The following is a 15,957-nucleotide window of genomic DNA, read 5'->3' as shown; positions in this document are numbered from 1 at the left end:
AGTCCTACGCTGCTTGCGTCGGTGTGGATTTCCGTATCGGCGTATTCGTCGAAATGCGCAAGTATCGGAGGCGTCTGCAGGCGTCGTTTCAATTCTTGAAATGCTTGAACTTGCGCCGTTTCCCATTTGAATTCGACGTCGGTCTTCTAGAGTTGCATCAGTGGCTCGGCGATCTGTGAAAATTCCTTGACGAATCGTCTGTAATAGGCGCACAAGCCCAGAAATCGGCGTACGGCCTTCTTTGTCGGTGGGCGGCGGGAAGGCAGCGAGCTGTTTTCAGCGAGTCCGGGCTTATCCACCCTTACTAATGACATGGCCCAAGAGCAAGTGTTCGTTGTACGCGAAGCGGCACTTTTCTGGCTTTAGGGTGAGTCCGGGGGCCTTGATTGCTTGAAGTACAGCTTCAAGGCGCCGGATCATCGTGATTTTGTTCAGGCGGCGATAATCGACGCAGAAGCGTAGGGTCCCGTCCTTCTTCACTAACACCACTGACTCTTGGAGGGCTGGATAATGTCGTCGCGTAGCATTTCGTCGACTTGTTTCTTTATGGCCTCGCGTTCTAGCGTCGAAACCCCGTAAGGACTCTAACCGAGTGGTCGAGCATTTTAGGGGCGAAGCTCCTTAAGGCGGCACCCGTTCGTCCCTCGTAGTCGTAGTCGTAGTAGTCGTAGTGCGTAACCAGTCTTACGCTTTGACCTCCAAAGTGGTGCCGGTGGGAGATTTTTCCTGTGCGTTGTTGAACAATAAAAAAAGTCACAGTTTCGCCGCAAGGGCGAAGCAATGAATGCGATAGCAAGGAACTAATGCTAACCGAAGTGAGGCTCGCCAATGGATACTCTCAGTTTGAACAGCGCTTCTGTTGCAAAGGCGGCCGAAGCAGCGAAGGAAACTAGCGTGCTTCAAGTGTCGAGCTGTGACACTTGATAGTTCGCGCTCATCTTCTGTTTGTTCGTTTAGCGGCGTCCCTGAGCTCGAGTGACATTCGTACGCGCCGTAACATGAGCGCGGACATCACGGTGAAAGCGTGAAACATTCCTCTACCCCGCGCCACGAGAAAACCGCGCGAGCAGACAGCGGAAGGACAAGCTTCTCCCATGCGCAAATATAAGAAGCGAGCGAGCTCGCCGACGACTTTTAAATGCGCCCGTCGGGCTCCTAGCGCCACCTCGCTGGTAATGAAGAAACGCTTATTATCGCCTTCTGTCTCTGAGTCCGTCCAGCGCTAAATGGTGTGTATATAACGCTCGCCGTTAGCTACGTGGAGGATCTGCGTTTCGTGGCGTAGTGGATAGCGCCGCTCGCTGCGGAGCAAGAAGTCCCTGGTTCGATTCCGCGCTTCGGAAGCGTTTTTCTGAGTTATTTTTCTTTGGGGCCTTTATATATATACACATACTTATACATATACGGTGCATGACGGCGGCGACGGCGACGGCGACGGCAAAATCCAGCCGAGACTGTCCATATAATTGCTATCGCAATAAAATTCGCAGCGTTAGCTAAAAGCCGACTTCTGTCTCTCATTCCCATTAGCAGCCATTCTTTACCTCCAAGGTAGTGCCTGGTGAGATTTCTCCTGTGCGTGATTAAACAATAAAAATTTTGTTCAAAACGCCGTTGATTGATGAAATAAACCAACGAAAGACGCCAGATGTTTTGTAAAAGCAAAACGAAAGAACGCCAGATGTTTCTAAAGCAAAACGAAAAGACGCCAGCTGCTTAACGAAAGACGCCAGATGTTTTCTAAAGCAATGGTTTTCTAAACAATGAAAATTCACAGCGTACATGTAAAATTCAAGTGAGCTGCAAGTCGTCATAACTCATCGAACCTTTAGTATAAACGCGCCCGATCTCACGTCGGTGATGATGTACTGGGCAGAATTCACGGAAGATTCACGGTTTACCGATGAACCTCCGCAGCTTCGCCCACTCATCATCATTCACTCCGTGGATATGCTGTGATTTTTTTGTCCTGTTATGATGCGGTGCTTAGTATGAGGCGTTTGTCGGACCCGCGATGACGACGAGGAACAGTCCTTGTATTCCTGCAGAAGGCATCGAAGCTGTTGCTATTGGCAAGCGGAAATACTTGGGTTTACGTCGAAGGTTGGCTCGGGTATTGGGGTGGGCGTTGTAGCTTCGTCAGAATCTGAAAAAACAAACGCATCGCTGACGGCCAAGATTTCTTCGATGTATGCGATCGTCGTGCGCCTTCTCAGGTGTCTGTATTCATGGCTGAAGTTCGTTAGCATCACGCTTCCTTTTCCTTCATGCAACCGAACAATGCCTGTTGCGATGCAAATGTCGCGGTCTAGCAGCAAACGCTGATCGCCCTCGATGACACCTTCGATGTCTTCAGCTTTTTCGGTGCCAACGGGAATTAGGACGCTGGAGCGACGAGTAACGGTAACTTGATCCTCGAGCGCGTTCGGGGCACGTTGACATGGATTCGTATCCGGCGGTGTCATTGTCCGACGATAGAGTCATTGACTTGGTTCTTAAGTCGATGACGGCGCCGTGATGGCTTAGGAAGTCCATGCCAGCTATGACATCTATGGAGCAGTTTTGCAAGGTTACGAAGCTCGCAGGGTAAGTGCGATTATTGATTGTGACTCTTGCTGTGCAGACTCCAGACTGCGTTATTAGATGGCTTCCAGCGGTCCGGATTTCGGGGCCTTCCCAAGCAGTCTTAACTTCCTTCAACTTCGCGGCGAAGGGCCCACTGACGACGGAATAGTCGGCACCAGTATCGATGAGAGCTGTGCAGGGGCGTATCCAGGGGGAGGGGGGGGGGGCACACGGGGCCCGTGCACCCCTCTGAAATTTTTTCCCCATGGGATACAGAGGACAAAATGACACTCGACCCCACTTATCTGCCCGGACCCAATGTCGGATAAAGGAGGTGCCCCCCCCCCCTGTGGCCGTCGATAAGGACGCTGTGGCCGTCGATAAGAACGTCGACGTCGCAGTTCATCGTCTTGCGTTGCGGTGAGGTCGTGGTGTTGGATCACGGCTGCGGCGGTTTGTTCCGCTGCTTCCATTTTCCGTCTTCAGGTTTTCTTCGGTCCGCGAGGTTTCGTCATTGTGGCTCCGTTCTGCTTACGGCGTGTTCTTATGATTTCTTCGCGGGGTTATCGGAGCGGGAGTATTTTCGTTATTTCGTCGTACAGCAACCGCACCTCCATCGGTTGCAGCCCTTAGTAGAGCACTGCACGGGCCGTGATTTTCGGCCCGGGCCCGGCCCGGGCCCGGAACTCGTTCGAGTTTACCCGCCCGAGCCCGGCCCGGTGATTCAATACGCGACCCGGGCCCGGCCCGAACCCGACAAAAAGTTTCGCCTACCCGGCCCGGCCCGGCCCGACGGCATATCAGGCCCGACAGAGGCCCGAGCCAATAATATAGGTCCAGAACACAGAATCTACAGCAAACTGTTTTAGGTAGCAAATATCTACGCTTCTACGCTTTGTTGGCGAATATTTCGCTAACAATTCTACTTTAACCAACGGTGATTTCGTGTAAAAAGGGGTTCACGGTGGAAACAGTTGAGTGGACATACTGGTTACAATGAACGTTTGGTCTACTATCACTGGTCTAGTACTATAGTTATGGTATACTATAACTTTTTTTTTTTTGCTAATGCAATGGGGATCATCAGGAGCGTTTTGTAGCAGATATTGCAGCAAGGAAAGTGATTTGCAGCATGGGTTCAGTTTCGATAGGAAGTACAATAAAAACAGAGGAGACAGAGAACAAAACGTTCTCTTCAATTTGTTTTTATTGCGCTCTTTACCGAAACTTAAAACATGCTCTAACGACAAAGGCAATCGTGCACCCGGCTTCTGGATATGTAACACATGTCTTCAACATTTTAACACCTTGCCGCAGCAAGATAGAGGAAGAAAGCCAAGTTTATTACCTTGTTGTAAATACACTAACCTAGATAAAAATTATAACGAACCGTGCGCACCACGTGTACTTTTAGAAATACGTATAGGCAGCCGAAAGGACGAAAAAAGTATTTGTTGTAGCATTCTTTTCAAGTATCTAGATTCCGGCTTTAAGCACGCCATCCACCGTTGCATCACATATCCTGCCGCGCTAAAGTTTCTCGCACTGCATACGCTAGCCGCAGGGGTGCACATCTGCCTTACGAATTGTGAAGGTGTCGGCAGTCGTTGTTCTTAACATCCACCACTGGAGCAAATTTAGGATGTCTTTGTGGACCTCTACAGAATGAACGTAGCTGTGCAGCTTATCCCTTCATTTCTATTGTTCCCGAACGTCGTGGCCAGAGTGTCGGAACGGAACGAAAACCGAAAACGAAAAAAACGATATTTTTGACCGGAACGAAAACGTAACCGAAACTTTATCTATTATTTCGTTCCGGAGCGGAACCGAAATTTTTTTCAATCGTTTTTCGGTTCACGAGAAAATTTCGTAATTCGGAACTGAGCTCATGCAATGTCAGCATATCTCAGGGTGTAGTATTAGCGCGTACCTCAGACAGGAATTGCAGGGCAAAGATATGTTGAAATTGTGCGAAAAACAAAAACAGTGACAACCAGAGATGTTTATATTAACGCAAGTGGACTTTTGCGCGCCTGTCAAGCAGGCCGAAGTGGAGAGGGCATTGTCAGCGCTGAAGTTTGTTACAGCGAAAGATATTATGAGATCACAACAGCCGATTTTGGCGCCATAGTTGTCCGCCACCGCCGGTGTACGTGATCGCTATAGCGTGATATAAGAAAAAATTAAATGAGACACAAAATTCTAGGATCAGATGGGATTTTAATCCGCGCCCTCTTCGTGGCAGTCGGATATTCCACCACAGCGCCACGCTGCCGCTTGTAACTCCATCGCGAAAATACTCCATACAGGCGTCATGTCGGGCAAGGAATCGCGTTAACATATGTAATATAGCGTGGCAGAAGAGTAAAATAACAACCATTCATCAGACAATGCTAATAGCGCAAGGAGTGTGTGGTTTAATGCTTCCCGCCAGTGTGGCGGAGTTGCCATCTCCTGAACTGGAATGACTCCGGAATCATTCCACATTTTCGCCACCCCGGAATGGAATGGGGACACTCTTGGAGGAATGAAATGGGAATGGAATTAAGCGTCTTTTGCACCGAATGGAATAGGAATGGAATTACGGCTTTTTCCGAAAATAGAGCACGTTTTCGTGTATGTGCTGTTTTTCAAACTTCAAACGTTAGTAAGTCAGAGCCTCGCAAATTAACAATAAAGCAGTATTTTTAAAATGGCTTGGCTGATGACAAGCGCGGTACATTTATAAGCAACGCGCCTTACAAACCGAGGTATAAGTGTATAAACAAATGCATTATCCAAGCAGATACCGAAGGGAAAAACAAATTACCCCTGCGCGTTGGTTTCCATTGATACCCCCACACGAAAGTGCTGAATACTCTATGCACACCCTGATCTTTATCTCACGAGCAGGTTAGTACCCGACACACATAAATACCCTTTGCGACAAGGAAGACACTGCATGCCTGCGCACAGGCGAACACAGAAAGTTCTCCTCACCCCATCCATGTTTGCGAGGCGCGCTTGACAAGCGTGAGTGCTGACGAGCAGTGCGGCCCAGTGTTCCGTATTCGATGCAAAGGCACTTTTGTCAGCATAAAAATACGCTATGTCGTCATTTTAGCATTAACATATTTAAGCATAAACAATATTGAAACACCACCATTCGTTCAAACATGTTGACCATGCAAATACTATAGGTAGCGGGAGAACTCCCCTATGGGAATTAATAGGGTGGTTGTACTGCACCAGATATGTCACCAAGCTACTATCCCTCGACCTTGGCAATGCGTTTCGCGTACTTTTGCAGTTCTTAATGCATCTGATGACATCAGCTTTATAGGGCGTTCATTCGTAACTCGATAAAACTATCAAGATGCCTTTCCTACGTTGAGGAATTACAGGAATGGAATCGAACTGCCAGGTCATTCCCAGAGTGTGGATGGGCTAAGTTTTTTCATTCCGAGGAATTAAAAGGAATGGAAATGCGGCAAGTTCTGATTCCCCGGAATGGAATTGGAATGGAATGGAGGCGCCCATTCCGCAACACTCCTTCCCACCCACTGCGAAGTGTTCAGCCATAATAGCACTTTTGCCGTTAGATTTACGCACCGAGGACTACCAGCGGACTAGTTGGGATTATTTCAAAGAAATCGGAAGGCTGACCACACTGAAGAAGCGTTTACGACAGCTAGGTGAGCTCCGTTTTCGCATCTTGCTACTTTCGAGGAGTGAAGACAGCGGCATTTTGCCGATACTGAGGCTCCTGATGTTTGTTCAAATTGTGGCTCAATCGTGCCAGCTTCATCGTCTTTCCACGCGTGATATGTATCCTCGATGAAATACGACACGTGTGATTGCTCGCACATTGCTTCGAAGCTTTTTTTTTTCTTTTTATTGCGGATGTCGTGCTTTGCACGCACACATCGCTATGTACGCACACATCGCCACGCACACATCGCCATGCTGGATAGCATAAGCCCTAGGTACATCGAAAGATACCTTACGGAGGCTTCCTTTTCGTAAAGTTGTCTAAAGGGGGAGGATAAAGTGTGTTCTTGAAACACGGTAAGGAGCCGAGCAAGTAATAAAGATGTATTCGTGCGAGTGAACCGCCGAGCTAACAATACGAGCCAATACGCTAGCGGTCGATCGAGTTGCTTGTAACCGCTGCGTACAACGATCTGTGACAACGGACGTCGTGTCTATGTGAAATTTGGGCAAGCATGTAGGCGACGCAAAATGTAATTTTAGAAGTGTTGCACTTTGTCGCTTATGCTGTCTCCAATTAGTTAGGGCTTTCGTCAGTTAATTGTCATGTGCAGCGCTTGCCTCTCGCTCGTTGGTTCAGAAGTGAACTCTTCTCACTTCCATTTTCAATGCAAGGAAACAGGAGCGTAGCCAGAAATTTTTTTCGGGGCGGGGGGGGGGGGGGGGGGGGGGCTTCAACCATACTTTATATATGTTCGTGCGTGCGTTTGTATGTGTGCGTGTATATGTACACATGCAAAATTGAAAATTTCGCGCGGGGGGAGGGGGTTGAACCCCCCCCCCCCTTGGCTACGCCCCTGCAAGGAAACACCTGTAGATGCGCGTTGACAGTTGCTGCACAATGCCCTAGAGTACAAAGTTGTATCACAACAATTCGGCTGTTTTCTCGGATGAGTACTTCTATGCATCATAAATGCAGCTGATCACGAAGCATCCATAATCAGCAACGTACGTGTCCATCGACACAGGCTCCTCATGTTTCTATTATCACATCTATTGCACCCAGCATCCACCCGGCACATCTCCACGTATGCCACCACCCACCCACTTTGCCCACCGGGTCTCCCACCAAACACGAAGCATCCCTGCATCCACCCAGCACACCCACCAATTGTTCCACCACCCACCAACTTTGTGTCTCCACCACCCACCCATTACGCCCACCGAGTGTCCACCAAACCACCAACTTTCCCAGCACGCCCACCAAGGGTCCCACGATGTCCACCATTACTCCCACCATGTACACCACGTTGTCCATCATACCCACCAGAATTTCCACCATTTCCATCATAAATTTTATGATGGGCAATGCTGGGATTTTCAATAGGGGCCTGTGGCCGCTGCGGCGAGGTCGGTAGTCACCGGTGTTCCTTGTGCAGTCAACAGTCACGCTGCCTTGACCGTGGCGAGGTGGTGGTGGTGGTGATGGTGGCACTGCAGGCCGGTAGATCACCAGGCCACTGCAGTGCAGGTTAGCTGCCCGTCGCCAACATGAGCGGCGGCCACCTCGTGACACCACTCGGGCCCCAGGACCTCAGGCCAGGAACAGACTAGGCTGCCGGTCTCCGTGTCAGCACCGGGCACAGAGCGGGAAACAGGCTCACCAGGTCCACATGGCTGCCGGACGCCTGGTTGAGTGACGCAGCCCGAAGCAGGAAGCCAGGCTCACCAGGTCCGCAAGGCTGCCGGACGCCTGGTTAAGCGATGTCGCGACCCGAACCGCCGACCAGCGGCTGCCGTTCCAACCGTGTCGCGCTCCAACTGCTCGAGCCGCACGCCCCGCTCGCGCTTCCTTTTCCTCGTCTTCTCCTCCAAGGCGTACCGCAGAGCAGAACTGTCGTTCCCTCTTCGCCCCGTCACGGGCCACACAATCCACATCATCACAGTTCCTGTTGTTCACCATTTCCATGCCTGTTGGTGTGTGCAGTACGTACACACACGTGCAGGCTTTGTTTTTGTTGTCCTCAGCTGCCTCTGCAAGCCCTGTTGCTGGACGCCGGATGGAAGGCCCTCCACTCGAAAGTGAGCCCCTTAGGCTACACGCTCATCAATACCGAGTTCTTTGTCCTTCTTGGCATGATTGTAGTGCCATATAATAGCGAGGCAATAACTCATTTTCGAAGGTCACTTGATGTTCCATGCATGTTGCTTGGTTTCCGAACAAGTGGCTTGGTTTTAAGTGATCTAGTTATCTATGTGAAAAAAAAAAAGTGGGCGATTGGATGACGAATATGCTTTCCTGGAGAGGCAACTGGATCTCTCGGATGGGGGGTGGTCGCGCGCAATGAAGCAAGTTAACATATGTAAGGGGAGCAGATGTTTCATTCTTTTTGAATGGCCCCAAAAAAGTGGCCACATGTCTCAATAACATCCCAAACGCCTGCAGTGTGGTACATCCGAGAAAGGTCTCTTTTTGTGTCACTTGGGCTGTTTTTCCACCTTATGCTGAACGTCGTAAGGAAGTCCCGAACTCCCAAAAAGGATGTCATATAGATGTTCCTAGGATGCCTTTGCGTTGTCTGGGTATAATTTTAATAACATAATTGTTGTGGTTTAACGTCCCGAAACAACGATATGATTATGGAAGACGCCGTAGTGGACGGCTCCGGAAATTTTGACCACCTGGGGTTCTTTAACGTGCACCTAAATCTAAGTACACGAGACTAGCATTTTCGCCTCCATCGAAAATGCGGCCGCCGCGGGCCGGCATTCGATCCCGCGACCTGCACTTATAATTTTAGACAAGCAACTAATATATATATATATATATATATATATATATATATATATATATATATACTATATATATATATATATATATTACATATATATATATATATATATATATATTATATATATATGTATAATTCTGGTTACGCCATGAACCATGCGTACGCCTATGCATACAGGCGATTCGCGACGATACTGATCCGCGATAGGAAACGTGCAAGCTCAAATGAGACAGAAGGAGCTTGTTTTATTGTACTAATGTACCCAAATGGTTCTCAGTGTTTGCGTCTTGCATATTATGTTAGTTTCAGGGTGTCTACCGAGTTGACGTTTCTAAATTCCCTGAGTTTTCCAGGTTTTCCCTGAGTGTTCTTGCTAAAATTCCCTGAGTAAACAGAACTTTTCTTTTTGTCAAAATGGTTAGACACCATGTCGCTCGATGATGGCACTCTCTAGTACGCAGGTTTAAAAATAAAAACGACTTAATCCCATTTGAATAGCACAGAGAAACGTTAAACCTCAATATGGCAAAGCTGGTAAAAGCGGCAATTTACTTCATTATATCGAAACTTCATTAAACTGAAATTCAACCTCTCATGCAAGGCATGGTTACCGAAGGATTAATATTAAACTGAAAATGCCACAAGAATGCTCGGCAACATGAAAAAGATTTTTTTTTTTTTGCATGAAAAAAAAAATCCGTTTTGTTGAGCCTGAGGTGCAGCAATACAATTATATGTCTTGCCTGAGTGTCATATGTAAAGACGAAACAAATGCAAGTTTAATGCACTGTGGAATTGCGCTTATTCTGCTGCTGCAGCTTGTCACATCCTCGCGTGTTGCCCAGAGCAGTGCGACGCCTTTGCTATCATGTTGCCCAGCCGAACCGTTTGCTCTCCACGAACGCGCAACATCGAAAACCGTCGCACGTTAAATAAAAAGTCAGTTTCACCGCGAGAGCAAAACGGTGAATCCGATAGCAACAAATAGGAATTTTATACAAATATAGGCCAGCAGCTCACTCCTTCAGGAAACGCAGCCGCTGCATTAAGAGAAGTGACCTATCTATGGCTCAGGGGCGTATCCAGGTGCCTACTTTGAGGCGGGGGGGAGTACAAAGGCTGATGCCACCGCCTCAGCAGTGCATTTTCGTGGGTCACGCATATTTACAACAGCCCAGATGGGATTATGGCGGCGCCTAAGAAGCCTTCGTTGGAAATGTGCATAGGAAAGCAGGAAAGGGGGTATAGCGATGAGGGGAGAGGTAGAGAGCAGGGACAAGATTTTTTTTAACTTTTTCTGGGCAGTGGTAGGCAAAGCAGCCTGACAAAGGGGGCAAACTCAACAGGCAGCCTGTCATAGGAGGTGGATGACAGGTACTGAAGGGAGCAGTGGCGATCACCGCTACCGCCCCCCCCCCCCCTCTGGATCCGCCACTACTATGGCTTCAACGGAAGTTTTGTAATTAATGCACAACACCTACAAAGGTAAGAGCCGTCTGCTGATCCCTTCTAAAAATACCGCGGCACAAGCGACCACACCCGCTGGTACAAAGTACGCACTTCCTGTCGGACTCGCACAGCCCCCCCCCCCCCCCTCCCCAACCCTCCGGCTCCTATCTCCATGTGCCCATCGCGCGAATGAGACGGTCGGCTCGTTTCAGGGCGAGACAGACGGTACGATTTTCCATGCGATGCGACGTCCTGCACGGCGGTGGGGAAACCGGAATGGTGACCTTTCATAGCATCGGACAGCCACCATTCCCTCTCCCCCACCGCCGCGTCGACCGGCACATCGCATGGAAAATCGTACCGTCTGTCTCGCGCTTAAGCCCCGTTCGTCGGCAGCGTTCGCGCACATTCACTCGCACAGAGTATACGATGCGCGGGATGACGCAATCGCGATTTGGACTTTATAAGGAAGATCATGGCCAAGGCAAAAAAGTCGCCTGCAGTGTCTATATAATTGCTATCGCAAAAAAAAAAAAGCAATACAGCTGCGGGTTAAGATCGCATGAAAGCACGGCAAAAGCCTGAATTACGGCACATCCGATTATGCTGGCCACGTTTCTGTTTTCCGACATCGCGCGCCGAATCGAGCAAGTGGGACCCGTGCCGGTGTCGCGAATTTCGGTCGCCGCTATGCATTCGCTCTGAAAAGTTTTGTGATTCGGCTTTGTAGCAGAACATCCACATAAGCAGTGGTGTGGCTGGTAATTGCGAGCTGCAGCCCCCCAAAATATCGGTCGACTGCCTAAAACCTGATTCAGCAGTTCCCTCACCGGAAAAAAAAAGGAAAAAAAAAAAGCTTTCACTTGCTGTAAATGGGCCTGTTAGTTACGCTAGCTCTCGCCTGGAAATTTATTCTGTTCTTCACGGAGTCCTAAATAGCATCTTTAAAGCTCAGGATCATAGCGAGCGAGCTCTCCGATAACAGTCAACAAGCGTCGCCGTCTTTTTTCTCGCCGATCGGGATGGCTTGCAAGATACCAGCCTTGTCGGCGACATCCGCTTCCTGATCGAACGATCGCGACCGCTTGCAAGATAACTCAAGCTCGTTACATCTACTACAACTAATCATGCTTGTTACTTGACACGCGGCGATAACAAAAACACCATATCGGGCGCTAACGCACGGCACGCGTGACAAATAATACAGAACTACACCGCGCAGTCACAGAACACCCTGACAACATTGCGCGATACGATGTGCCTTCGTTCGTGGTCCCCGCATGCCACGCATTAGCCGATTCTCTCCCGCTCCACCACACCGAAGGCGAGGAGAGCATCGAGGTGCGCCCCTTCCGCGCGCCGCCGTTCGATTTGAAAAATGCGTTCACAAAATCTCGAGCCAGCGTTACCGCGACTTTCGCTCCCTTTCAATAAAGTTAATCTGGATTTTCCCTGATGGGAGCACGATTTCCATGATGGGAGCTCAGTTTTCCTGAGTTTTTCCAGAATATCCAAAATCCCTGAGAATTCCCGGTTTTCCCGGTTTTCCCCGTCGGTAGACACCCTGAGTTTAAAATGCGTTATGTGGCCACTCTGCCCTGAATGTTTAAACTTCGCGCGCTGGGCACACCGATCGATCGCAGCGCCAGTTTCTTCGCGATAGTGAGAATCTTTTCGACGGCGTACACAAGATCTGCACTTTTACGTCCTCGTAGAATTTCGTACAACCCTTGTAGCAAACACCCATTTACGTCCCACATTTTCTGCTTGATTTAACTCTGAGCTACCAAATATCGCTCAGCAACGAGAGCATGCAGGCGCACTGCATCTTACCACGACGTCACCTGGTTGTAGCCGTACTGGTAATCGCGCTGCTGCTCTTTCTGCACTGGGTAGGCAAGCTGGTTCTCGTGCATGTAAAGCACCTTTCGCAGCGGCACCAGGTCTGGCCGTAGCCCCAGAAGTTCGGCGAGGTTGAGCGTGCCGCTGGCCATAAGCACACGATAGTCATCTGACGGTTCTATACACTCCGCAAGCCACAGAGCTGCCGTGCGCGCGCGCCAGTGCCACTTGTTCGCCGGCAGCGTGACCAAGCGACATACTCCCAAGTCCTCGCTAAGCAAATCAATCAGCTGTTTGTGCGAGCCACCGTAGAACGGCTCTAGCAACAATACCGACATCATTGAAGACAGTGTCTCACGACTTCGCCAAACAGAGCAGCACACGAACACATAGAGCACAACACCGTAACATCGCCACCGTGATACACAACATCATGTGCACAACACAGACGTAGCCACACCAGCCACACCAATGGCCACAAAACCGTCTGGTGTGGAAACTGCACATTCCACACTAAAACCAAAATAGTCGCAGCGGCGACGTGACGAACTGCAATTGAACGAAGGGAGATGCCGCTGCAAGTAAGATCTTCATAGAGTTTCCAGTGACACTAGATCTTCATGGATCTTCAGATCTTCACAGAGCCGTGTATCGTAGAGTTTGTTCAGATACAGTGTTATAGAAGGTTTTTGTAGTGGCAAGAGCGAAGCGGGCGCTCGTGGGCGGCGCTGTGACCAAAAAAAGCTGTCAGCCGCGTGTGGCGCTGCTGTCGCTTCCCCCAGGAAAATGCGGGAATTTTGTAAGCGGTCTGTCACAGAACGGAGGCGGTTCGTTCTATCGAGCCGCACGCGATTTGTGGAAACTCGTTCGACGGTCAAGATGTTAGAATAGCCACAGAACGGTCACAGAACTAGAGTGTACTAGAACTCTAACAAATGATTGGAGCCAGTGACGGATCCAGACGGGGGGCGGTAGGGGCAATCGCCCCCCCCCCCCTCCCACAAGCCTGTGTCAGCCCCCCCACCCCATCGCCCCTCCTTCTCTTCAGTGCCTGTCATCCACCTCCTTTGTCAGGTTGCTTTGGCTATCACTGCCCAACAGGGGAAAGGAGAATCATGTCCCCGCCCTCTACCTCTCTCCTCATCTCCCCCCCCCCCCTCCTCCCACGTTCGGATGAATGAACCCCCCCCCCCCCCCCAAACAAGGCACCTGGATCCGCCCCTGATTGGAGCCACGATCAAGGGACTGTAGGCGCCTCAGAGAAAAGTTCCTGCTTGGTTGTGTGTGTTTGTGCGACTGAACCTTGTGCAACTTTGGGAATCTTCTGTGGACTGTGCAACACCAAGGCATGTTCTGTAGACCGAAGGTAGCTACCCCATGTTATTTTTGTTTTTATTTGTGGAGGCATTTTCACATTCCTATTGATAGCTTGATAGCTTGCATGTGGTTTCATGGATGCAGGTCCTTAACGTTCTCTATTGCAACATGGTGGCTTTGATGACATCTATATAGGTAGCATAATTGGGTCACAGTTAACCGGCTTCAATGTGATCACGATGCCGCTGGAACATTTCTGGGCTCTGCGCATGAACAGCGAAAGAACCTCGCGCGGTGTACTGACATCACAAACTTTGCGCCCCACCATGTTGGTTCTCCAACATGGCAATTACAGTTAGGTCATTGCAAACCACCCATTCTTGCTTTTTATTGTGCCTCTGTACAAAATTTGACCGGAAACCAGGGGCGTAGCCAAGAGGGGGGTTGGGGGGGGGGGTTCAAACCCCCCCCGAAATTTTTCAGTTTTGCTTGCTTATATATACACGCACACATACAAACGCACGCACGAACATACATAAAGTATGGTTGAAACCCCCCCCCCCCCCCGAAAAAAATTTCTGGCTACGCCCCTGCCGGCAACGTAGCTAGCCTTGCCTCGACAGTCTTAGCAAAAGCAGACACCAATGTTACCGTTCCAGACGTCTCTACTAGACTTCGCGGAAGCAGACTCTCCAGAATGACAGTTATCTCACTCCCTGTATCCAAAATCACATCTGCGGATATATCTGCACATGATACAGGAATTAGCTGCAGTTTATTTGTGCCTTCACCCTCGTGTTTCAGGGACTTTACCTTTGCGCTAAGGACTTCATGTCAGGTATTTCAGTTTCCGTCTCGTGGGCTAACATTACCTTTGGACCTTCCGCTTTGGCTCGGTAGCCTTCTTGGTGTTGTTCTCCTAATCACTAGACTTCGGGCACTCTCTAGCGAAATGGCCTGAGCCGTGACATAATTAACTGGCACTTCAGAGCCCCTTCTCTACTCGTGTCGCCGGCTTCTGCCCATTTCCACAGCTGGTTGCTTTGAAGCACGCCCTTTCCCTTTCGATTGTTTGAAAGTTTGGAGCACTTTAGCCATCTCAGTTGGCCTAAGCCATCCTTCGCCTTCTCGTAGTCTCACATACTCAAGACCCTCCATACTAAGTCCCGCTTTTATACGATCAGCAACCATGAGTTCTGCCATCACTTCTACCTGTCGGCCTCTCTCACTTGGAGGTAGTAGGAGAAATAAGTTTTCACGCGGGACGCGAACTGCGCCCACGTCTGTTCCTTCCGCTTTACTGCTCTTTCAAACCTCTGCAGATACTCTGCCGGGGAAAGCTTCAGTTCCGTCAGCACTGCCGCTTTAAGTGACTCGTCTGCACTCTCTTCAGGGTTACGCAGTAGGTAACGAACTCGTTTAGTTAGTGCTGGCAATGGCATAACCAAATGCACGCGACTCTCATACGGTACTCGGTAAGTAACCATAAGTTTTTCTGCCTCCTCAAACCATAATGGTACATCCGCGTCACTCGGCAGGCGGTGCCCTTTCAGCACTTCTGCACATTGCTGGATATAATCAAAACACAGTCGCCTGTAATCACCCGTCTCCGACCCAGAGTTTTAGACAACGTGCCATTGAGACGGTCCGCGATTATTCTAGTCTGCAATAGCGTTTCGTACTCAATCTGAAGACTGAGCCTTTGAATTTCAAGTTTGAGCGTTCTCGTATCACTTGAATTTGGCAAAACGACGAACTGCATATCACTGTTCGACCACCAAGTGGTTACGGCCCAGACAAAAGTTGCATCGTACGGAGTCTCGCTGGTCGATCAGTTGAGTGATTACAGCCTAGACTGAAGGAAAGCGAATTCCATACAGTCTTTAGTAACTTGCGGTAAACAAAGAAAAGGGGAGGTGGCCACTGCTGGTCCGCCTCAACATTCGCTTAGCCAATCCGTTTACCACACAAATTAAGCCACTCCTTAGGCGTTTTCGCACTCTTTCCCATCATGACTCTCTCTTTCCTCATCCCACGCTCTCAGCGATTCCTCGCTGCATGGAAGCATCTCAAGGTTATTTACACACTTTTGCGCCATGTGTCCGCAGGCCCACCCTCACTGAACACCCGAAGTGACATCGCATACCGCGCCCGAGATACGAGTGGCGTTCAATAAAGATTTCCCCTGACACACTTCTATGTATTGCAGGATGCGGAAACTGCGCATCAGTTTTTTTACAGTTTAGACAGGCGTTTTGGCACTCTTTCCCATCATGACTCTCTCTTTCCTCATCCCACGCTC

The 15,957-nt window shown here is 49.5% G+C and overlaps 1 protein-coding gene across 1 annotated transcript in view; it reads right to left on the bottom strand.

Annotated features, from left to right (window-relative positions):
* Nucleotides 1–12,808, bottom strand: part of LOC119376522 (glycosyltransferase-like domain-containing protein 1) — a gene marked incomplete at its 3' end in the record, with an annotated part of 30,828 nt that extends 18,020 nt beyond the window's left edge. Inside the window, 1 exon segment of the mRNA XM_037646321.2 lies at nt 12,330–12,808. Coding sequence (XP_037502249.2) covers nt 12,330–12,679 — 350 coding nt within the window.
* Nucleotides 12,809–15,957: the final 3,149 nt, after the last annotated feature.

The sequence above is a fragment of the Rhipicephalus sanguineus genome, unplaced genomic scaffold (genome assembly GCF_013339695.2).
Source record: "Rhipicephalus sanguineus isolate Rsan-2018 unplaced genomic scaffold, BIME_Rsan_1.4 Seq1265, whole genome shotgun sequence".
NCBI classification, from domain to species: domain Eukaryota; kingdom Metazoa; phylum Arthropoda; class Arachnida; order Ixodida; family Ixodidae; genus Rhipicephalus; species Rhipicephalus sanguineus.
This window is presented reverse-complemented; position numbering and strand designations above follow the sequence as displayed.